This window comes from Amblyomma mixtum, chromosome 10, assembly GCF_055824585.1.
Source record: "Amblyomma mixtum isolate Tamu chromosome 10, ASM5582458v1, whole genome shotgun sequence".
Classification (NCBI taxonomy): domain Eukaryota; kingdom Metazoa; phylum Arthropoda; class Arachnida; order Ixodida; family Ixodidae; genus Amblyomma; species Amblyomma mixtum.
Window position 1 is genome coordinate 159487735 of NC_143021.1, and position 24316 is coordinate 159512050.

A 24316-nucleotide genomic window follows, 5' to 3' on the forward strand; every position below is an offset into this window, starting at 1 on the left:
GAATCAACTGCCGCTGTGCCTAAACGCTTCCCCTGACCATTTTGTCATTATATCTTTTTGCTGGCTTTTCCCTTAAGAACGAAATGTATTTCATCATCTTGGTCACTGGCTGCATTCTCATATCGATCGTTGTGTTCACAGAAGCCTTCGCATACAGGCGTCACGGTGACCATAATTTTGACGTGCACCTGCCCATTTGATTATTCGGGGCCTTTGCACGCGTGTCACGTTTACGTTGTGAAGTTTGGTTTGGTTTTTTGGGGTTTAACGTCCCAAAGCGACTCAGGCTATGAGGGACGCCGTAGTGATGAGCTCCGGCAATTTCGACCACCTGGGGTTCTTTAACGTGCACTGACATCGCACAGCACACGGGCCTCTAGAATTTCGCCTCCATCGAAATTCGGCCTCCGTGGCCGGGATCGAACCCGCGTCTTTCGGGTGAGCAGCCGAGTACCGTAACCACTGAGCCACCGCGGCGGGGCCATTGGGAAGTTTCCTGCGTCATATCAGTGGTGCTGGAGCGGCTTGTTGTTTAATCCTGTTTGTTCCTTGGAAGTGTTGCTGCTGAAGACACTGTGCGACTAGCATATACGTTTTCATAAGCGTTATAACCTTGTTATACCACATTGACTTGAGGAAAATGATTTATTTTATCATCTGGCCTGAGATTTCGCGTGAAATAGACTGTATTTTTCGGAAACATGCCGTACTGCTGCCTACCGTGCTGCAAGGCAAACACCACGAAAAAACTTGCTCTAAGTTTTCACGAGTTTCCAGCAGATCAGGCTCTTCGTTTGGGATGGCTTAAGGCCATATCCAGAAAAGATTTCGTTCCCAATGTAAGGCGGGGTTTATTTGGAGAAGCTTCTTAACGGGAGCAGGGCCAACAGCAGTCCGAAATCAGATAGTCCAGCCAGGAGCGTGCACCAGGCGATGGCCATGCGGCTAACCATGCGGATGGCCAGTAACAGGCTAACCCCCGAGACGGTGAAATTCAGAACCCAGCTGCTGCAGTAGTTGAATATGCCACTCAGACCACTGACGATGTTGTCCTACATTGGCATTCAGAACTGAAAGAAATAAACCGCTTAAGAGTGCTGCTGTTCAGAAAAAATCGATAGGGGCTTAACGTAGTTAAACCCAGTAGACCTGCGAAAGCAGGTGTTCATTCTTCCATTGCAGGGGACAATTAAACTCCACCTTAGGGGTGTGGCATGATATCTTTACTGGGTTAATGCCCATGTACGCTGAATTGGTAATTCTCTACTCAAGATTCTTACATGGCGGCGAGTCCTCATATACCACTACCAGCGCAGTGGCGCAGCGGTTAAGCGATGCGCCACTGCACTGGCAGGTGGCTGTTTCCATCCCAACCACCCGTCGGGGTTTTGCGACCCATGTTGCTCTTCCCGAGCAACCTCTCGCGCAGATGGCAAGACGCTCGTCCGAACGTACCCGAGCTTACCTGTGTAACTTGCGTAAGGTCGGCTAGTAACTACGGTTGATAGGCAACGGCACAAGATCGTACGTGCCATTCTCGCCAATACGCTTGTGGTTAACCGTTTGGTTCAGCTCGAGCCGGCTCCCTGGCCGCCATGACGCCGTCGTGAGCTGTGAAACCCAGCGCCTGTGCGCGGGTGGTGCCCTCTGGGTGTGTAGGCGACAGATGGATGGATGGATAGGAGCGCCCCTTTTGAAACGGGGTGGTGGCAATTGCCACCGTGCTCAGCTTTTCTTTCTTTATTATTTTTTGTTTACTGTGTTGGCAATACTCATTAAGATTCGCCATCATCTTTACGTACGGTTTCCTACAATTCTAAGCTTATGCCACATCTCTGCTTCTCAGCCACCAATCCTCCAATCGCCTTTTGCTAATTTCCACAGCAGATCTATTTACATGACCATTGTTGGGCTCGACGCGCCGTCTGCAGCGACGACAGTGGCGCCAGCGGGACTGGGCTACGTGAATAACGGCCGGTTTCAGCACGCTGAGTGTGTGTGTGTATTTGTGTACGCGTTTGCTTCCGGTGTCCCGTTCTGGGAATTGTTTTGGTCGCGCACACGTGCGCCCGCCGGTGGCTCCTTACCCTCTCCTTCGAGGTCGAGAAACGGCCGTCGCCCCCTCCTTCACGGCCGAGAGACACTGCTGGCTAACCTTTGCGGCAGCCTTTGTCGGCGGCTGCGGCGGGGGGGAAGCGTGGCGGCGCAACCAGGGGACGGAGGCCCCTAAATCGTCTGTCGGCGGAAACGCGTCTGTTTGGATTCTCAAGTTCACTCAAAACCGACAGCGGACCGACAACGAAAGGGAGTCCATCACGGTGCGAACGGCTCCGACTTGACAGCGAGAATGTGTATATCACCTTAGTTGCCGCCAAAGGACTCCTAATTCCACGGAACGATGGGTGAACAAAATACACAAATCGACCATGTGTGCGTGGGAGGACCGGCGAGAGTGTGAATGTCCCGCCTTTTTGTCACGGTGGGAGGGTCGGCGAGAGGGTGATGTTCCGCCCTTTTGTGGGCGGGTTTCGTCAAGAAATGTGATTGGCGATGTTCGAACAACCAAGTTTCCCCCAGATAGCTACCTGGGGAATTGAAAATGTATAAAACGTGGCTTCAGTGTGCTTCTAGGGAGAGACTCCTGATAACCTGCTTTGTAAATAAAATCGTCTATCTTGTCTGGCAGTAACCGGCTGCATCTTATTCCGCACGTTGCTGGAGAGAAGAACATCTTCGGAGACCATCCCGAGGTACGAACCACAGTGCACTAAACATATCTGGCGCAGTCGACAGGATCTCCAGCGATGGGCGAATGAGAGCAGCAGCGGTGGACGGCGGACGAGACCGGTGGCGTGGACGGCGGACCCGAGAACGTCACTGAGGAGCCAGCGGCCTGCCAAAGCGAGTCCCTCCTGACCTGTGGAAGAAGAGAGCACCGCGGAGCGACTCTTCAGAAGTCAGGCGAGTGCCTCTTGGTTTCCTGTCGGGCGCAGTTGATGACAATGCCATATAACTTGCGAGACAGGGAGGTTAACACCACAGATGCGGAGTCGGACGGGGTTGAAAGCTTGCAGGAGTTGGCGGTGACCAGTGACGCGGGGGGGAATCTGAGTAGCGCCATGGCGGAAACAGCGTCGGAGCAGCAGATGAGAATGCTGGAGCTTCGATTTAAAATTGCTGAAGCAGAAAAAGAAAAGCAACGATTAATTCTGGAGAGCCAGAAGTTGCGAGCCCAAGAGTGGGCTGAGTCCCACGAAGAAGGTAACAGCGGAGCGCTAGCTGTGGATAGGTCAGAGGAGGATAGGCGCCTAAAATATGCATCCTTATTGAAAGGAGTACTAGCACCGATGCCGAGTCGGGAATTCCTAGTGCCCGGGTGGTTTGAGGATGTGGAGGCGACTCTTGATTCATATGACGTCCCGTCTGAGTGGCGGGCCGGGCTTGTCTTGCCACAGTTGAGTGAAAGAGCACGCGGATTGCTTTCTACGTTGACAGCCGAAGAAAGAAAGGACTATAGAAAAATGAAGCAAAGTATTCTAGATGGATTGAGGTTGTCAGCAGCAGAATATAGAAGGATGTTTGAGGGATCGGCAAAAGCAGCAGATGAGACATGGGGCCAATTCGCAATCCGGCTGGGAAACTATTTTGAATACTATACAAAAACCTCGAAGGCTACCACTTTTGCAGAATTAAAGCAGTTAATGGTCACAGACAGGTTGAAGGACTGCTTAGCAGCTGAGGCACGGGCTCATATTGTTGTCAATGAGAATCAGAGGTTCCTTTCTCCAGGCGAAGTGGCCAAGCTGGCAGAGAGTTTCGATGAAAGCGTGAGATGCAAACCAGGGTCAGCAGCTCATTTGGGAGGCTATCGAAAGAGGCCGAGTGGGGACCAGAAGGAGCGGGCAGGTGCAACACCTCATCAATGGGAGAATTCTACTTTAAGAGGAATGAAAGGACGGTGCTTTGAATGCAAGTCACCAAATCACTTCGCTAGAGATTGCCCTCTCAAAAGGACAGGGGATAAGGCAGGCAGACGAGGCCAAGAAAAACCAGGAGACCGCGCCGTGGTGGCTAAAGTGGATGCTCATTTGGAAGAAATAGCTCCCGCGAATGAGGTTGGCATGCAGGAAACAGAGAGGGTAGGTAGGAATTGCCTCGAAACTGTAACATTGAAAAGTTCGGAACAAAGCATTAATGCTGTGATTGATTCCGGGACTGAAATGACTGTTATCAGGCGAGCTCTAGTGCCGAAGTATGAGGCAGCTGGTTCCACAATAAAACTGAGGGGAGCTTTCGGCGACGAAGTAAGAGCTGAGCTTGCATATGTGCCTCTCAGAGCAACAGAAGGTGCACCGTTTGTCTCGTTCGACAAGGCACAACCAGCTTTGCTATGTGCGCTGACAGACAAACTGTTGGCCGGAATAGACGCGCTCATAACTCCCGCAGACTACAGACAACTCCTTGAAGAAAGGGCAGTTGTAAACGAAGTTGTTTCAGAGGCAGAGACCGAAGGCGGTGAAAAGGAGACGACAGAGCATAATAATCAGCAGACGGGTGCGTCCTTGGCGGTTACGGGAACAGACGAAGAAGCCGAGAAAAGGCAGAGCGCTCGGCAAGTTTTCCGTGAGGCTCAGGAAAATGACTCGTCGCTGCAGGAGGCTTGGAAGCAGGCTAGAGCTGGCACACATGGAATGATAATCCAGGATGAGTTACTCTATCACCAGGAGCACGTAGTGGGACGCATGTGCACACAGTTGGTGCTGCCATCGCATAAACGACAGGAAGCACTAGTGAGGGCACACGATTCGCCTTGGGCAGGCCATTTGGGAGAGCGAAAGACTTTGCAGCGCATAAAAATGTCCTTTTATTGGCCGACCATGGGCCGAGAGGTCAAGGAGCATTGTCAGTCCTGCCACCAGTGCCAAATCAGGGCCCCCGTGAAAACACAGGACCGCGTACCCATAACGGCATTGGCCAGGCCTAGTGCACCATTCCAGGTGATATACATGGATTGTATCGGTCCACTGGATCCACCATCAGCAAGGGGACATCGCTACACACTGTGTGTAGTTGATTTGCATACTAGATGGCCTGAGGTTGTTTGTTTGAGGTCCTTAACAGCTAAGGCTACCTGTGACGCGCTCACCCAGATATTTTCCAGAATGGGAGTGCCAGAGACCATATGCTCAGATCAGGGCACAAATTTTACATCAAATTTAACGCAAATTATGCTGCAGAAAATGGGAGCGACTCCCAGATTTTCCACTCCCGATCATCCACAAAGTAATGGACTGGTAGAGCGGTGGAACGGCACTTTTAAAAGGATGCTGTTTCACATTATAGGCGAGCATGGACGTGAGTGGGATCGAATGGTGCCATTCCTGCTTTGGGCTTATAGAGAGGTGCCACATGCCATCACGGGTAAATCACCGTTCGAGCTTATGTATGGTAGGATGCCTGTAGGACCTCTGGCTATACTGCAAAAGACGTGGTCAGGAGACTGGGTTGTTCCCGACTCATTGGCAGTGCCAGCAGCAGACTATCTCGAGAAATTAAGAAATGATCTCGAGGAAGCCAGTAGGGAAGCGGCAAAAAGTAGCGAGCTCACGCAGCAAGCTTATGTGGGGAGGTACAACTTGAGGACCACCGACAAACAATTTTCTCCAGGTGACCAGGTTCTTTGGCTGGAGAAAGAAGGCGATGGGAAGTTAATGGCACACTGGAAAGGTCCAGTAACAGTTGTGGCAAAGGTGCGGCCATATAGTTATACGATTGAGCTAAGTGATGGCACGCGCCGATCGGTGCATGCAAATAAGCTTAGGCCATACAACGCGAGGGTCAACACTGTAGGCATGGTATTTGAAGGCGACACGGAGTTTGGAGAACTTCCCGCGTGGTCAGATACAACGACAGCAGTTGAGCAGCTGGAACGGGTAACTCTCAGCCATTTAGATCTGCTGCAGCAAAGGCAGGTAAAGGAACTAATCGGGAAGCACTGTGAGGTGTTCAGTGATAAACCTGGCCGCTGCAACTGGGGAGTGCACAAAATCAAGCTAAAAGATGGGGCGCAGCTGAAGCGTGCGTACCCTTACAAGGTGCCCATGGCCCTAAGAAAGGAAGTTGACCGACAGGTGGCAGAGCTAAGGTCGTGGGGTTTGATATATCCGATAGAAAGCTCCCATGCACATCCCGTGGTGTGTGTTGCTAAGAAAGATGGCAGTGTCAGGTTATGCTGTGACTATCGCAAGCTGAATGAAGCAACGGAGCCTGATGCGTTTCCTATGAACCTGCCAGGTGACCTAATTTACGAGGTAGCGCAGGCAAAGTACATAACCCTGCTCGATATGCTAAGAGGATATTGGCAGATTCCGTTGGACGAAAAAGCCCAGGAGTACACAGCATTTGTCACCTCGTCTGGACAGTACGCTTGGAAGGTTATGCCGTTTGTACTGAGAAATTCGGCAAGCACCTACCAAAGAATAATCAATCAGATCCTTGTACCACACCGTGAATATGCGTGCGCATATATAGATGACATGTGCGTCTTCTCGCAGACATGGGAAGAGCACCTCGAACACCTCGGAAGGGTACTGGCTTCGCTAGCGGCCGCAGGGCTCACAGTTAATGTCACTAAGTGCCATTTCGCGCAAAAGGAAGTGCGGTTTCTGGGTCATATCGTGGGGTCAGGAAAACACGGCGCAGATCCAGAAAAGCTTAGAGCCATTCAAGAAATTCCTGTACCACAAACAAAAAGGCAGCTGCGTAGCTTTTTGGGGCTAGCAAATTATTACCGGGATTACGTTCCGGAGTATTCAAAGGTGGTGCTACCACTGACGAACCTGACTGGAAAGCGCGTGCCTCAGAAGATACCGTGGAAGGAGGATGCCGAGGGTGCTTTTATAAAAGTAAAGGAGTGTTTGACAAAGGCCGCAGCGTTGAGCGCACCCGATCTGAACAAAGAGTTCATTCTGGCCACTGATGCTTCAGATTATGCCGTCGGAGCATGTCTAGCACAGTTGGATGACGAAGGAAAAGAGCAACCCATTTCATTCCTGAGCAAGAAATTAAGCCCGGCCCAGTCACGATGGGCTACAATCGAGAAAGAAGCCTACGCCATCATTTGGGCGCTGGGAAAGCTTGACACGTGGCTGTTCGGTGCACGAATCAGGGTAATTACCGACCACAATCCCTTGAAATTTCTTACTCTGACCACGCCACTAAGCGCGAAGCTGACAAGGTGGGCGCTGGCTCTCCAGAAGTACAACATTGTAGTGGAGTACAAAAAGGGGTCTCTAAACGCAAATGCCGACGCTATGTCGCGTATGGTCGCCAATGACGAAAGCGAGTAAAGATACCGTCGTCCATTTTCGCGGCCTCGGTTTGCGAGAGGTATGGCATTGTTGGGTGCTGCGTTGGCGGGGGACCGAGGGGTACTTGTTGACAGATGAAGTGGGAGCAATGCGTCGAGCTCCTGTGATTGTTGTGTGCAGCAAGTTCGAAGACTGTGCCGCACAGTTTTGTGGGGAGGTGTTGGGCTCGACGCGCCGTCTGCAGCGACGACAGTGGCGCCAGCGGGACTGGGCTACGTGAATAACGGCCGGTTTCAGCACGCTGAGTGTGTGTGTGTATTTGTGTACGCGTTTGCTTCCGGTGTCCCGTTCTGGGAATTGTTTTGGTCGCGCACACGTGCGCCCGCCGGTGGCTCCTTACCCTCTCCTTCGAGGTCGAGAAACGGCCGTCGCCCCCTCCTTCACGGCCGAGAGACACTGCTGGCTAACCTTTGCGGCAGCCTTTGTCGGCGGCTGCGGCGGGGGGGAAGCGTGGCGGCGCAACCAGGGGACGGAGGCCCCTAAATCGTCTGTCGGCGGAAACGCGTCTGTTTGGATTCTCAAGTTCGCTCAAAACCGACAGCGGACCGACAACGAAAGGGAGTCCATCACGGTGCGAACGGCTCCGACTTGACAGCGAGAATGTGTGTATCACCTTAGTTGCCGCCAAAGGACTCCTAATTCCACGGAACGATGGGTGAACAAAATACACAAATCGACCATGTGTGCGTGGGAGGACCGGCGAGAGTGTGAATGTCCCGCCTTTTTGTCACGGTGGGAGGGTCGGCGAGAGGGTGATGTTCCGCCCTTTTGTGGGCGGGTTTCGTCAAGAAATGTGATTGGCGATGTTCGAACAACCAAGTTTCCCCCAGATAGGTACCTGGGGAATTGAAAATGTATAAAACGTGGCTTCAGTGTGCTTCTAGGGAGAGACTCCTGATAACCTGCTTTGTAAATAAAATCGTCTATCTTGTCTGGCAGTAACCGGCTGCATCTTATTCCGCACGTTGCTGGAGAGAAGAACATCTTCGGAGACCATCCCGAGGTACGAACCACAGTGCACTAAACATATCTACCATTGTTATCTTTAAACCCTAGGGCCTCAGGAAGAGTGACTGTGCCTGCATCGACATCCGGATGGATACCATCACATTTGATTATAAGGTGTTCAATTGTTTCCACAGATCTACCACACACTGCACATGTGTCATCTTCTTCGTTAAATTTCTTTTTGTAGCTGCGCGTTCTAAGACAGCCTGACCTAGCTTCAATAAGTAGGGCACTGCCTCTTGAGTTATCAAAGAAAAATTCTTTCCTGATCTGCCTTTTTCAGTATCGATATAGTTCTACACTATGTTTCTTTTCCATTGAATTCATCCAATTTTTAACTTCCGCGTTTTTGACCTGTCGTTTAATGCTCTTTGTTTCACCGTCCTCATGACCGGCATACTTACTTGTTAGTTTAGTTCTTTTCCGCCACTCTTAGTCAACGCTCTTTCTGTGTAAATATTTAAATACCTTAGCTGCCCACCTGTTACCGTCCAATTTCCTCAGGCGTTCTTCATATAGCATTTTACTCTTAGCTTCCCGTGCTTCGAACGATGCCCAGCCCATATTCCCTTGTACTGCCTCGTTTGTGGTTTTGCCGTGGGCACCTAGTGCTAATCTTCCAACAGCTCTCAGATTTACGTCTAATCTCGACTGAACTTCTGCCCTTAAGCACAGAACCGCATTGCCGAAAGTAAGTCCCGGCACCATTATTCCTTTCCAAATACCTCTTAGTACTTCATATTTGTTGTACCCCTATAATGCCCTATGTTTCATTATCCCGGCGTCTCTTCGTCCTTTTGCCCTAAGAGCCTGTTCGTGCTTTTCCGTGTATATCTGTCCTTCGTTCAGCCATATCCCTAGGTATTTGTAATCGGCCACTTTGTGTATTTCGTGGCCTTGTATTGTGAGCATTTGGTCAGTTGTATCGTTAAAAATCATCACACCTGATTTAGTTGCACTAAAACTGAATCCTAGAGCGTCTCCTTCGTCTCCACAGCAATTAAACAAAGTGTGTAAATCTTCCTGGCTATCTGCTAACAGTACAATATCGTCCGCATACATTAAACCCGGGAGTCGCTGCACAACTACATTTCCACCTAATCTGTACGACAGATTATAACCTAGGTTACTTTCTTCTAGCCTTCTTTCCATATTTATCCCGTAAAGCATGAACAGGAGCGGTGAGAGTGGACAACCTTGCCTTAATCCTTTGTGCACCCCCACATTTGTACTTTTTTCCCTTCCCATGTAATTTCAGCTTCATTATCTCGGTAGATTTCCTGTAGAAAATCAATTACCTCATGACCGATCCCTAAATCTTTCCCTATGCTCCACAGGAGTTCCCTGTTCACGTTATCGTATGCACCGCTTATGTCAAGAAAGGCTAAAAACAGAGGTCTGTTTTCCGCCTTAGCTATTTCTATGCATTGGGTAAGCGCGAACAGGCTATCATCTAAACGCCTACCCCTTCTGAACCCATTCTGAAGTTCTCCGAGTATCCGATTACCTTCTACCCATGACTAAATTTTTAATTTCACCGCCTGCATTGCCAACCTGTACATAACAGACGTTATCGTAATCGGACGGAAGGATTTGATGTTCATCGTATCTCCTTTCCCTTTATAAATAAATTTATTTTACTCGGTCTCCAGCTGTGCGGAATTTGCTGATTTGTTATGACTGTCTCCAATGCTTTTATCAGCGCTTCCGTGCTTCTTGGGCCAAGTTCATTAATCAGCTTAATTGGAATTTCGTCTATCCCTGCGGATGTGGTTTCACGGATATTCGCTTCCGCCTTTTCCCAGTTAAGACTAGTCAGTTCTAAGCTGTTCTCTATTGTGCTGTCCTGTGTTGCCGCCTCACTTGGGGAGATTACCCCATTGTTGTTGCTAAAAGACGCAGCTATAAATGACGTAATGTAGTTTACAGCATCCTCTCCCTGTAAACATTTTCCCTCAGCATCTACAATCTGTTCCTGCGTTCTTTGATTTGTTTTTCCCAACCAGCTTATTGGTTCCAGAATTTTCTTGGCCCCCCTTTTTTGCCTCGCGAACTTCAGCCAGATATTTATCAGAGGACTGCTTCATTTTAGCCTGGACTAGGACCTGAACTTGCTTTTTCTTTTGTCGATAAGATTCCCATTTTCGCCTATTTCCTCTTCAGATAACTGCGCCTTCTTTACTTCTCTGTGTTTCCTTGAAGCCACCCGTCGTTGTTCGATGGCCTCCTTAATTTCCATATTCCACCAGCTTCGTGGCTTCCTCTTTCCTCTCCAGCAGTTTACTCCTTTCACTTGTTTCATTTTTGTAGCGATGAGCAGTTCTAACTGATTATAATCCCACTTTTCCATGGGGCGTTTCTCGATTACTTCTTCTATTTCGGCTGATATTAGCGCTATTTGTTCGTCGCTTAATTTTGCGTTGTCTTTTTGACTTCGCTGCTTTTCTCTTTTGACTAGGGCTCCCAACTGTAGACTAATACGTTTATGATCACTTCCTAGGCTGCACTTCCCCTCTTCGTCTATTTCCATTATTGCGAGCTTGGTATAGATGCAGAAGTACTTGTATTTGGGCGTGTTGGTTCATAACTTTTCAGGAGGACACAGGGGCGCAATAAAAGACACGGAAATAGAAGTAGACAAGGACGAGCGCTTGACATAGAAGTAGACAAGGACGAGCGCTTGTGAAGCGCTCGTCCTTGTCTACTTCTATGTCCGTGTCTTTTATTGCGCCTCCTGAAAAACTTGCTATAGATGCCCTGCGACATTAGACAGTAGTCAATGGTTGTTTGCCTGTTACGGGATTCCCACGTGATTTGTCCCTCACATTTAGTTTCTCTGTTGACAATAACTAGGTTGTGCCGCTCACACAAGTCTAGCATTAACTTCCCGTTACAATCTGTGTATCCATGCAGATCCTCGATGTGGCCGTTCATGCCACTCTCTTTTCGAGCCCCGAATTCAATGCGAGCCGAGGAAGTAGCGATAGCGCTTGCTGCCGCCCACGCCAATTCGAGAATCATCATTACGGACTCCCGAAAAGCATGTGATCATTACTTGGCAGGGGAGATCTCCCCCTTAGCTGCTTGCATTCTAAGACGGACTGCCACTGATCCAACACCCAAAAGAATCATTTGGGCTCCTGGCCACCAGGGCTTACGAGGTAATGAGGCCGCTGACGCGGCTGCCCGAGCGCTTACTCACCGGGCTCCTCATCCCAGCTCTTCTGGCTCGGAGACTAACCAGCCGCTGCTGCGATTCAAGGAAATTATAACGCATTATAGCGACATCCACCGCCTTTTCCCGGCCCCTGCAAAGGGGCTGAGTAAGACGGAGGAGCGAACTTTAAGGCGCCTGCAGACAGGTACTCTACTCTGTCCTGCAATCTTAAAGCATTACGATCCTAACACGGATGGGCGATGCCCACACTGTGGGGAGACCTGTGATATCTTCCACATGGTGTGGGCATGTACTCAAAATCCCCACCTCCCCCCTTCCCCTACCCCTTCCAGAGAGGCATGGGAGACTGCCCTTCTCAACTGCTCCTCGCTTGAGTCCCAAAGGGCTCTGGTGAAACGGGCTAGAGACGGGGCATTGTCATGCGGTGTCCCGGACTAGGGACGCCGACCATGTAGCGTGGCCACTCTGTGGCTCCCAAACTCTGTTTCAGAAATTAAAAGTTTTCACCACCACCACCACCAAGCAAAATAATATCGACACCGTCTCCAATCTGCTTTATATCGTCATTGAGGCACTTAACTAGATCCTTGTTTTCTTGCCTGCATTTGTCCCCCGTCCCTAAATAAACTACCCCTAGCCATGTCCTTTTGCCAGCAATTGTACCTGATACCCAGACATGTTCTTTGCAAGTTGATTTTATTCTTTGCCAATTTGTTCCTTGAAATACAAGCATACCTATTCCTCCTCTCTTCTTCTCCGTTGTTGTTCTGTTGCACCCTTCCCAGACATAGACATCGATTAAAGGTGGATCTTCCAGATCCCTCAGATGTGTCTCGCATATAGCGTACACACTTACTTCTTCGTCCTTTAACTGCTGTTCTATTTCTAGCCATTTCGCTCTTTTTCTACCCCCTTGAATGTTTATGTAACTGATCCTGGCGTTAAATTTCTTTTTCGTAGTTTTCTTTCTGGGCCTCCTAGTGGCCATTTTGTTGGGCTCAGCCGTCATTGTTACATTTACTACATCGCTTCTACCTACCACTACGCCCTGAGCCACCGTGGACCCCCTAAAAAGCTACCGCTCGGCCTCCCAGGCGCCAGCCTATCTCTTCTCCTACTCTTCCACTGAAATGGATGCCATCCCGTCCAAAGTCTCTGCCCAAACCTGCTCTGTGCACTTCCTTGTTTATGTCTACCACCTCAAAGCCTTTCTCGAGGCTTAACTGCCTTATCTCTCAATTAAGATTCACAACGTCGTTAGCAACCTCTACATTCCTTCCTTGTACCTCCGGCACTGTACACACCACAATCTGCGCTTGCTGTGCTATCGCCCTTATACTGTCAACTCCCTCAGCTAATCTTTTCCCTACTTGTGCGGCGTTACCATTCAGGACATCATTTAGCCCCGCCGCTGCAACTACCAAGTTACGCCTTGTAACATTTTCCGAAAGTTCACTTTTAGTCGCTCTCAGAACATTGTCGATTGTCCTTCCTGGAAACACCCCTTGTCGCCCTCATCCAGCGCCACATGGCGACAATTACAGACAGGCTGTTTTATTTCCCCCCACCCTCTCTCATGCTTTCACCCCACCTTTCCTCCTGAATGTACCACCTGTGGCGTGCCCAGATCCACACTTTTCCACTACCTTTGGGAATGTCCTTCCCCATCCCCAATCCCACTCATTCTTCCTGGGAGGCTGCTTTACGGACCACTCAGCCCGCCGGGCAGAAATGGCTGGTGGATCGGGCTTCACGTGAATCACAAGCCCGTGGACTCCTGGACAAGTAGGGGACCACCCTGGAAGACTTTTTTGGGTGTGGGTTTAATAAAGTTGTTTCCATCCATCCACTGGCTGGGCTCGGAGCGGTAATGCGCTGTGTCACTTGCTAGAGCTAAATGTGCCTCCTTTCCGTCTAACACAGTTGGTGATGTGTGCATGTAAAATTGGTAAATTGGTTTTTGAGGAAAGGAAATGGCGCAGTATCTGTCTCACATATCTCGGCGGACACCTGAACCGCGCCGTTAGGGAAAGGAGGAAGGCGGGAGTGAAAGAGAGAAAGAGGTGCCGTAGTGGAGTCTCCGGATTAATTTCCACCACCTGGGGAAACGTGCACTGACATCTTTAACGTGCACTGACATCGCACAGCTCAAGGGCGCCTCTTGCGTGTCGCCTCCATCGAAACGCGGCCGCCGCAGTCGGGTTCGAACCCGGGTACTCTGGCTCGGTAGACGAGCGCCTTACCACTGAGCCACCGTGGCGGGTGTGTGCATGTGTTCTCCTTTTCTTTTTCTTCTGCCGTTGCCGTTGCGCTGCCGGCCGTTCATTTCGTTGACAGGCCGTTATTCTCACTCATCTTGAGGTCCTTGTTTCCAGGTTAGGGCTCTCTGTATCCCTCCCTATTGTACTCTCATTCGATGTGAGTGCCAAGGGTTTTGCGTTAGTTATGGTTTGCGTTGCTTCAGAACATCTATATCTGTACACAGGTATTATCGGAAGAAACTATGGCGATTGTTGCATTCGCATGAGCTCTGATGTTTGAAATTTCGATGCAGTTTGAAACTGATGATCGCGCTAAACACTTCGGGCGCTGTCCTTCCTACGCGCGTTACGCGACCGTGTAGCCCGTACGAGCTCCCTTCAGCTAGTTCTTCTTGTCACTTAATTTAAGGGAGCTTTCATACGCCCATGTGACAAGGCGTAATTCAATTGGCAAAGCTTGCCATAGTGCAATTGGCCTCGGGATATTCGTCCAATTCCTGGCTTTTTTGAGCTTCATTCCGAAACTGGGCGCAGGCTGAGATAAAGCAAGGAAATGTTTTCGAAAAATATCTCAAGACCAATTGCACTTTGTCACGCACCGCAAACTGAATTAGTCTCGTATCAACACAGTCCTCAAGATCGCGAGCATGCATGTTAAAAGGGATAACTAAACAGTTAATTAACAGTTTTGGACAATTAGCCGCAAAACCGTCACTGCTATCTCATTGACCTGTATCAGCCGGGCCCGATACACAATCAGTAAAGGCAGCAAACTATCAGCGTATTTTTTTATCAAGCTGCAAAGATGAAAAAGATCAGTGGTAGAGATCAGGCAGATGGGTTTCTCGGTTGCGCAGAGTGACCAAGGGACAGGGAAGACTGAGGGTGCTTGCGAACGTTTTGACAAGACTTGTCTTCGTCCGACGTAAACGTTGGCAAGCACCTGAGCCTTGTTTCTCCCTCGTTCATGGTAGAGACCAACGAACCTGTACCAATTAACATATTGACAGATTATTGCGTTTTATTCCGTCAAATCGTTCGCCCTGAGGACTAAGTTTCGCTCAACTCTAACGTTCGCAAAATATTTGCACGGTGTAGTCAGTGGCATAGAAAGTTAAATGGGGATGAAATGACAAAAAAAAAGCCTCCCGTTTCGTTTCCTGTTCCCTTTGTCTTTCGACCGCGTTCTTTCGCGCTATTTTGTAATGGAATCTTAAGACCAACTGACAAAAACACAAACGATGATATTAAGCGAACCAAAGTCACGAAATTACCACACAAGAAAGAAATGCAAACGTTACCGGGATCATTTATGCCTGCAAATTAGGCACGCTGCCAATTAGGCACGCTGCCCGTCTAGTTGTTGCGCGGGCCATATGAAGCTTGCCCTGATCTCGGCCTTCGGTTAATTCAAGGTCTTCGTTCATATCCCACACACACTTGCGCTAGCTATGAGCGGGTGCGCGTTCGGGCAGTCCGAGTCTCGAGGCTGCAGTGCTGGCGCCCTCTGGGAGTGAGGTGCGGTTGGGGTCGGCGCCGCCCACGACGAATAGCGCATCTGTGGTTGCGGCAGTGCTGAATTTGCCCCCGCGCAGGCCGCTCCTTACAAGCCAGACGCAGAACAGCAGAGCACAGCTGAGCGCGAATAAGGCCACGCTCCAAGCTCTGGGCAGTGCCTCCTTCCCGGAGTGTTCTACAAGAGATGGCACGTTCTTCTTGCTGGCCGTCAACCCGCCCTCCTGTGCATCCGCTTGTGAAGACTGGTGGCTGTAGTGCAGGTAGCTTGTGCTCCTGGAGCCTGCAGGCCTCGAGCCGTCTGACAAATGGGTCAGCCTCACGGCGCCTCTACCCGAAGGGGCCGCCGCGTAGAGCGGACAAGAGGCCCTCCTGGGGCGCCCCGCCGAAACGGCGCCGCCCGAGCGAGGCTCCGCCGTTGCTGGTGCATTCTTGATGGGGTCGGCAACTGTTCTCCGGTTGGTCATAGACGCTCTTCGTAGCGATGACACATTAGCCACAGCCGGGTACCCGTCTAGACCTTCTTGAGCTCCGTACTGCAAGGTCCTCTTCGATCGGACATCGACCGGGCTGTGCCGTTGTGCAGACGTGGGCCCACTTGCCGCCGAGGGCCTCTTGCGCGCGCTCCCTTGACTGCGGACGACACCGAGCAGCGGCGTGTTCGCACAGTTCGAAGTGGGCGTCCGTTTGGTACCGCGGCCTTGCTGCACATGAACATCGGCACTGGCTCCCTCGGAGGGTGGGTTCACTGGTTTCCAAAGTTGCTGCTGACTCTGACGGGCCCTAGGTTGAATCGCTGGTCTACGCTTAGCTTCTGGGCTCCGGATGCTGCCTCGTCTACTCGTTCCTGCAGACGGGGTAGCCACGTCATCGGCAGCCGTGATGATGGTTCGCTTGGAAGCTGGCAACGATCGCCGGCGAACCATTGCACCTTGAGGACGGGAGCCCGCATCGTACTTCTTGGACCGCTTCTGCGTCGTGGATCCACGGTGAGCGTCCGAATCGTGCGGCTTCGGCTGCAGTGTCGCTGGAGGGCGCATGGACAGCTTTGGTCGCTTACTTTCCTGGGACGAAAGGCCTCTTCTTCTTCTTCTTCACCATTTGAAAATGGCACATACCCACGCGGGGTTATTGGCCAAGGTATGGTGGTAAATGCCTAGGAGATATATGTGCGGGGGAAAAAAATAAGTAGAATAGTAGAATTATTGAAATTAGAAAATATGTAAAAACTGTTAAAATTCTTCAATAATAAACAAATTAGATATAGCAGGAACAAATTAAAGTACGCTTTTTGGACATGCGGATTTTGGACATGGATTTAACAGGGGAAGCGACCAGTTGCAATGATGTAATCATGAAGGTAGCCGCAAATAGTGCTTAACGAGAATCCCGTGGCACTGGCACCAAACGAGAGCAGAACTGGTAGAGACAAAGGGAGTCCTGACCTCGAAAGAGGGACCTCCAAATACTGTTTTCTCTGAAGTGCGAACCGCCGGCACGACAGGAGAAAATGGTCTATTGTTTCAACTTCTCCGCATGTGTTACAAAGGTTTGTCGTAGCGAACCCGCATCTGCATAAGTACAAGTTGAGGGGGGGAATTCTGTATCGCAAAAGCGTCATGTACACTTCACACCGCCTTGACTTACACGATCGGACATTCCATGGGAACTTTAAATGTTGAAAATCCACGGTATTGAGCAACGGATCACCCAAGCTGGCTGATATATGTTGGAACCGCTGGGAACGGGAGGTGTCCAACAGTATGAGGTGAGGTACGGGATAGATTACAGGAGCAGTGAGAGCTGACCTTGCCAGTAAATCAGCCACCTCGTTGAAATAGATATCCGAATGACCAGGTACCCAGACAAAGCAGACCTCCCTTTTTATTTATTTATTTATTTACAATACCCCTAAGGGCCCTCGTGCGAGGGTATTACATAGGGGGGGGGGGGGGGGGGCGCGGAACAAAAAACCTAAGGGAACGCACCAGTAGAGAGGTGCCGGAAGTTTGGAGAGAGACTAAAACTGAAAGGCAGTCTGCAAGGATTAGTACCCGTGCTACATGCCTCAGAATTTTAAGAAGGGCCAAACCAAGAGCCAGAAACTCTGCAAAGAATACAGGAGTGTAATAAGGGGTACGGACGGAATAGCTGAAAGCCAGATCTTGTGAATATATCCCAATCGCCGCCTTCTCACAGCTCCCGGAAGCATCAGTGGAGAGAACAGCATGATGAGAAAAATGCTGTAAGGGTTCAGCAAGAAGGCCATTTAGGATATTTGCGGGCATGCCTTTTGCATGGGACGGAAAGATATGGTCGTAATAGAAGACGGGATGAGCCTGCGCTGTCAGCAACTCGTTGCAAGGAGGTCAGATCGCCGCGGTGGCTCAGCGGTTATGGTGCTCGGCTGCTGACCCAAAAGACGCGGGTTCGATCCCATCCGCGGCGGCTAGAATTTCTTTGGAGGAGAAATTCTAGAGGCCCGTGTACTGTGCGATGTCAGTGCACGTTAAAGAACCCCAGGTGGTCGAAATTTCCGGAGCCCTCCACTACGGCGGCTCTCATAGCCTCAGTCGCTTTGGGACGTTAAACCCCATAAACCAAACCAAACCGACCTGAAGCGGGGCCAACAGGTTCTGCGTGAACTTAACTTGCGGAAGCTGATAACGTGGCCAATGAGTAGAGGAAAGCAGGTGTGGGTGGGATAGAAAAATGGGAGTATTAACACCGGGGGCCGGGTCAAAGGACCTGAGGAAAGTACGCACCGTGAGTAGTTGGAAGCGGGAATATAGATTGGGAATACGGACTTCTAGATAAAGGAGAGCATTTGAAGCTGATTTTGGGAGCCCTAGGCATAGCCGTAGGGCACGCCTTTCCAATAAAGCTAAGGGCTGTATTCGTTTCCCGTCCTATTCTTTCTTGTTGATTTGCCTGAATGCTGAAAGCGAAAGGTCTGCCGTTTTTTCACTTTTCTTACGGCTTTTCATGGTCGCACATTAAGACTCGCGGTTGAATTCGCCACTAATAATTAAGAAAACGAATTAAAAAAGAAAAGAAGAATAAGAAACTGAACGAGAAGCACATTTTGCAACACTTTGAGCCAGAAACGAAAGGCGGGGAAGTAGATATCGGATCGGCTGTACTAATGCGTACTATCGTGCCAAAAAAAAAAAATACATCGGCTAAGCTGTTGCTTACGCGAACAATTAGGCGAATAGCTCTTTTCGCGGCGGCATTCCCGCTGCTACTTGACTTTGCAAACATACGTTTAGCAAGTGGCGTCTCCATCGAAGGTTCGTGCAGAGCCGAGAGGGCAGAGCAGTCAGCCGCCATTACGTCGCACGCACCACAACATTCTGGGCATGTTCGAAGCCAGCAGGCAGCGGCGAGTCGACCACAAATGAGCCATTAGCACCCGCAGAGCAACGCGGGGTGCTTTAATTCGCCCTTGCAAGGGTGGACACGAAAACATGCGAGCCTCCAGCAGGAAAAAAGGGTGGGGAGGTAGGCTCGAAACGCAGACCCAAAGTCACTGTTGTAACTGAATTAGTTTCTTGTTCGTTTATAAAGAAATGCTTAGATGACAGTAGACTGCTGTCGGTTTGAGTAACTTGGTTTATTACAAGAGACAAGAAACGTTCTTCGTTAGGAAGGAAGCATGACCTCGAATACACGTGCCCATTCCTGTAATAAGATCTGCTTGGTGTGCATTGTATTAAACGAGCGGAAAAGCAGATGGGGGTACACGAGCAAAGTATTAAGGCGGAAGCCTTTAATGTCTCATCGTTGTAAGCAGCAGTTGTCGACAGAAAATGTCACGCTTTTCAATTGGTGGAAACGGTCGTGACGTCACAGTGCGCGAATTTCAAACGGGGCCAATTGTACTTTGGCTAGTAACCATGCAACCAATTGAAGGGATCGTATAGTGATGCTCTAAGTAAGTGGGACTGAGCTTAGTTAATTGCTTAATTACCCAACTAGCCTAATTAGCTTTACTAGTCAGGCCATATAAATAAATAAAACCGATTAAGAAATTGTTCGAGCTCAGGAATCGAACCCCGGTCTTCGGCGTGAGAGACGAGTATGCTATCCACTCCGCCATGCCAGCTCTTTTTTTTTTCTTTATTGCATGGAAGAACATCCGTAGAAAGAAGGAAAACTCCAATCAGACTGGATCGCGTCTCAAGTTGCCGGGCTGCTTAATAGGAGCCCGCCATTGCCCTAACTCAACACTGCAACCCGATGAAAACATCAAAATCCAGGGAGGCACACACATGCATCTAGGCACGGCAGCCAGCTTGGCGGTTCTTCGCGTGCAGCATATACACTCCTCACCAAAGCACACTGCTCACGAAAGACAGATTTGGACGATCTTGGTGGCTCGGCATGTCTGTCCATCATACGGCTTTTCCAAAGACTGAATAGTCCCATCAACATAAACAGATCGTAAGGCACAACAGAATTTTTGTCAACAGGCAGAAATCTAATAGTGTACGGTGTGATTTCAATGTCCTTCTTGAGAGTTCGTTGTAGTATGTCCCAAAAGAACATGGCATCACGGCACAGGATAAAGCAATGATCAATGGTCTCAGGCACGTTACACAGACGGCAATTCACATTCCAAGGTACAAACATCCCCTTGTCATTAAGAAATGTCTTGACAGGCAGCGTCGCTGTGTGTAGTTTGAAAAAGAACGTTTTAGCGGCTGCCTGAATGCACATCCGCCTAACACGCTTTAGAACACTGATGTCCAAAGACCCCAGATAAGGCTGCCGATACAATGGTGTAGGGAACAAAGACTCAGTGAGAGCCTGGGTCATCTGTTTTCTCGAGAGACTATACAGGTAATCTAAAGAGAAGCGCACAGTGAGGAAATTGAAAGTGTCAGCAACCTCCTTGAGGAATCCCCACAAAGTCCCCTCACGAGCCTGCACAGTCGGTGCGAATAAGTAAGGCAAATGAAAACTAAGCCGCCTAATGAGCACAGCTACCAGAAACGGGTGGTTTGCCGATTTAAAAAAGAAAAAGCGGGAAACAAGTTGATGCACGAACAGGTGAACAAGACCCACTCCACCACCCTCTAAGGGAAGGAACAAGTTGTCACGCCTCATGGGCTCCCATTGAGAGCGCCAAACGAATGTTGCAAATATTCTGTGTATTGCTTGCACCTTCCTCCTCGCACAATGCAGGACTTGAAGGACATACGCGAGCTTTGCAAACAAAAATATGTTACAGACCTGTGCCCTCGCAAACACTGAGAGTTCCCTACCCATCCAAGCCTGTGCTTGCCGCCGTAGAGTTACAATTTGTGAATCCCAGTAGGCTGTACTGTTGCGAACTTGGTGCAGCGGAACGCCTAGGTACTCAAGAGGGCTACTGTCCCAGCAAATATCACCGAACTGGCTTGGCCTAGTTCCCCAATAACCCAACCAAAAGCCTTTGGATTTCTCTAAATTAAGAGCCGCGCCTGATACATCACAGAACTGTTTAGTCAAGTTTAGAGCCTCAAGTACACTCTTTTTGTCAGAACAAAAGAGGGCGACATCATCAGCATAGGCTAAAACTTTAACTTCACATTGAGCCAGAGAGAAACCGCGGATAGCTGCACTGTTAATTATACTGAGACAGAGGGGTTCCAAATATAGGGCAAACAACAATGGAGACAGTGGACATCCTTGACGAACAGATGCTTCTAGTGGTATTGGTTTCGTTAGCTCCTGATTAACAATAACCCTTGTATAGGAGTTCTTGTAGCACAGCCTTATGCCTTTGAGCAAGACGTCACCAATATTTGCATACTCCAAGACTGCGAACAAGAAATCGTGCCGAACTTTATCAAAAGCCTTCGCCAAGTCAATTTGAATCAGAGCAACTTGGCCTGTCTCATCTGATATTGTCTCTAATACTGAACGTGCAATATGGATATGTGTTTGAATACTACGGCCTCTAATACCACAGACCTGATGCGAACCTATCAAGTCCATAATGACGAGCTGCAGACGACTGCTAAGAACCTTGGCAAAAATTTTGTAATCAACATTGCAGAGGGAAATTGGACGATATCCCTCAACAGTTTTCAACCGATTAGTATCTTTGCTTTTGGGAATTAATATTGTGTGCCCAGAATAGAAAGTGGGAGGCAGGACACCCACATCATAAGATGCTTGGAAAACTTCCATCAAAACAGGCACTAGGCACGGCGAAAATGTTTTATAGAATTCGCTAGTAATACCATCTGGCCCAGGAGATTTCTGGCTCTGCAGGGCAGAAATAGCTGATTGAATTTCATCCAAAGTGATAGGTCCCTTCACTATAGCACACTTCTCATCGTCTAGTCGAGGGAAGTTTCCGAGTAAGGAACTGTAATCGAAACCCTGATTTGGATCATCGCAACTACCAAACAGCTTTCGATAATAGTCGAAGAAAGCAGCAAGAATACCGGGCGCATCGCTGTATGTGCAATCACCATACTGAATTTCCAATATTTCCTTCGCAAGAGCATTCTCTCTTTCATCACTCAGGGCCCGACGAGAAGGTTGCTCATCAAGAAACCTTCGGGACCGAGATCGTATCAAGGCCCCCTTATATCTTTCTGTCGCAAATTGTTGAAGCTCTGCTTTTACGTTATTAATCTCTTCGAGATAGGCACCCGGGCTTACCCTCTCTAGCTCATGTAGCTCCGTTAGGGTGCGCCCAAGCTCACGAAGGTGGTGTCTCTTCAGGAAAGCGATTCTTGCTGAGGCCTCAATTGCCAAGTTTTTGATCTCCTGTTTAAACAAATCCCACTTTTGAAAAACGGACAGATCACGGCGTGACCATACGTCCTTCAAACAAGTAGGTACAGCACGCTGAAAGATTTCGTCTGAGAGCAGACAGTTATTCATCTTCCACAACTCCCATCGAGGGTGAAGTACATGCCGAGTGTACCTCCCTATCTGAAGAGACACCATACAGTGGTCACTGAAGAAAATGGGGCGCACCCAGTAGCCAAACACACTTGCTAACGCGTCTACAGAAACGTAAATTCTGTCAAGGCGAGCATTAGAGGAAAACTGAAAATGAGTGAAATGTATACAGTCGCCTTTTTCCTGTCCCACATCCACAAGACTATATTCAGAAACCAAGTCGGTAAGTAATGCAGCACTAGGATCGTATCTCTTACATACCACTGATCGGTCCTCATCCCTACAAACACAATTAAAATCTCCCAACATTATAATTTTGCGGTCCGTGCACAAATGTTCAACTAATGACAGAAAGAAGAGCCTTCTCTCGCGCTGCTTTGTGGGGGCGTAAACACAAATAATCCGCCACTGTACACCTGAAATTGTGAGATCACAGCATATAAGTCGCCCCTCGTCATCTATGCAATAAGACAAGGCTGTCATCTCTAGCGAGTTCGCCAGGAATAGCATACAACCTCCTGATAAGCCTCTCGCGTGGCTAACAATAATGTTGTATTCCGACAAAAAAGGCTCGAGAGCAGCTGCTGTCTCTTCATCAGAGGACAACTTTGTTTCCTGGATAGCGGCCACACACACACTCCATTTCTTTAAGAGATGCCGTACCTGCTGTTGCCTCCTACGATTACGCATACCCCTAACGTTAAGGGTAGCGACTTGATATGCTGCGACGCTCGCCATTTTTGGTGCCAGTCTTAACAAACGCCATCCCCTGGAATGGGATGGCCCGCCTCCAAATTGGCGGCCTCTCGGGCAGACATCGCCCTCCTCTTTAACGCCACCCTTCCCGTGGCCTCTACACATTGTGCCTTGTGGTCGGCGCCATCGATACACACCCCGTCAGCATCTGCTGGACGTTTCAAAGGTGCGGTGCTGTCCATGTCTTCCTCTGAGACAGCCAAGGCCTCGGCCCACGAACCCGAGGGGAGCACATCACTCGCTGCCACACTAACAGCCGACAGAGAACCGGGCACGCCAGAGATCGACGCCACACACGGCTCACCGTTACCCTCCAACGACGAAGCAGAATCAGCAACAGAGGTGGATCGGCGAGCATTCACTGGCTGTATCGCCTCGACTGACTCCACAGGAGGCATATCCGGACGTTGACCTGTGGCGACGAGGTGTTCCTGTGCAGCAAGCACAGCAGTCTCTGTAGCACTCACGGGGGGGCCCGGGTCCGGCGACTTTCGTTCTGGAGGCGCGGATGCTAGATGGCCAGTCGCTTCAGATTCCGTGTTGATTTGAGGTGTTGAAGTCTTCTGTTCCCCATCTATTCGATGCTCACGACTTAGTTCTCCGGTCGCGTCGACAACCTCAGACACATCCATGATGTGTTCTGATGCCACGTCATCTTCCCGTGACCACTGGCCTTGACGCAGCCTGTCAGCGTAACTCAAGACACAGTTCTCCGCAGTATGGCCAAAGCGTCGGCACTGGGTGCACCGAGGCGTGCGACACTGGCGCCGTACATGCCCAACCCGGCTGCATCGGAGGCACAGTGGAGGTCTCCCTGGGATAAGGACTAATGCCTGCACTCCATAAACATTAAGTGTGTGTGGGATTGTGCTTGCTGACACTCCATCCTTGAGTGTGAGGGAGATTTCACGGTTCGACGTTTCCATATGCTCCATCCCTGGGCACCGCCACTTTTCACGCTCCACAGACTGAACCGTGCCATAAGGCTCTAATGCTTCCACAATCCTCCGATGTTCCATATAGCGGGGAAGCCAAAGGAGCTTAACCTTGACGTTCTTAGTATCCGGGTCAAACACCATGCACCGCAGTCCTTTGACAGGAAACTCCGCTTTGTTAACAAGCTTCTCCGCCATGCCAGCTCGATGGTTTGGAATGAACAAAGGCGCGTCTAGTGAATACGGTGTCTTCACTCACTCTCATCCTCCTTCATTCCCTTCCGGCGAGGTTTAGGTGTCCACCGACAAATGAGAGACAGATACATTTCCTTTCCTCAAAAACCAATTTACCGACGAGCGAGGCGTAGAACCGAATGGGCGATGGCG

The 24316-nt window shown here is 49.7% G+C and overlaps 2 protein-coding genes across 2 annotated transcripts; one reads left to right on the forward strand and one right to left on the reverse strand.

Annotated features, from left to right (window-relative positions):
* Positions 1 to 2738: 2738 nt before the first annotated feature.
* LOC149327508 (uncharacterized) lies at positions 2739 to 9239 on the forward strand. The gene is made up of 2 exons (XM_089564899.1): positions 2739 to 5846; positions 9228 to 9239. Exons 1-2 carry the CDS (start codon positions 2997 to 2999, stop codon positions 9237 to 9239), a joined length of 2862 nt encoding a protein of 953 aa, XP_089421025.1. The 5' UTR covers positions 2739 to 2996.
* Positions 9240 to 22312: 13073 nt separating this feature from the next.
* On the reverse strand, positions 22313 to 24073 carry LOC149327509 (uncharacterized). The gene has a single exon (XM_089562778.1). The coding sequence runs from the start codon at positions 24071 to 24073 to the stop codon at positions 22991 to 22993; it is 1083 nt and encodes a 360-aa protein (XP_089418904.1). The 3' UTR covers positions 22313 to 22990.
* Positions 24074 to 24316: the final 243 nt, after the last annotated feature.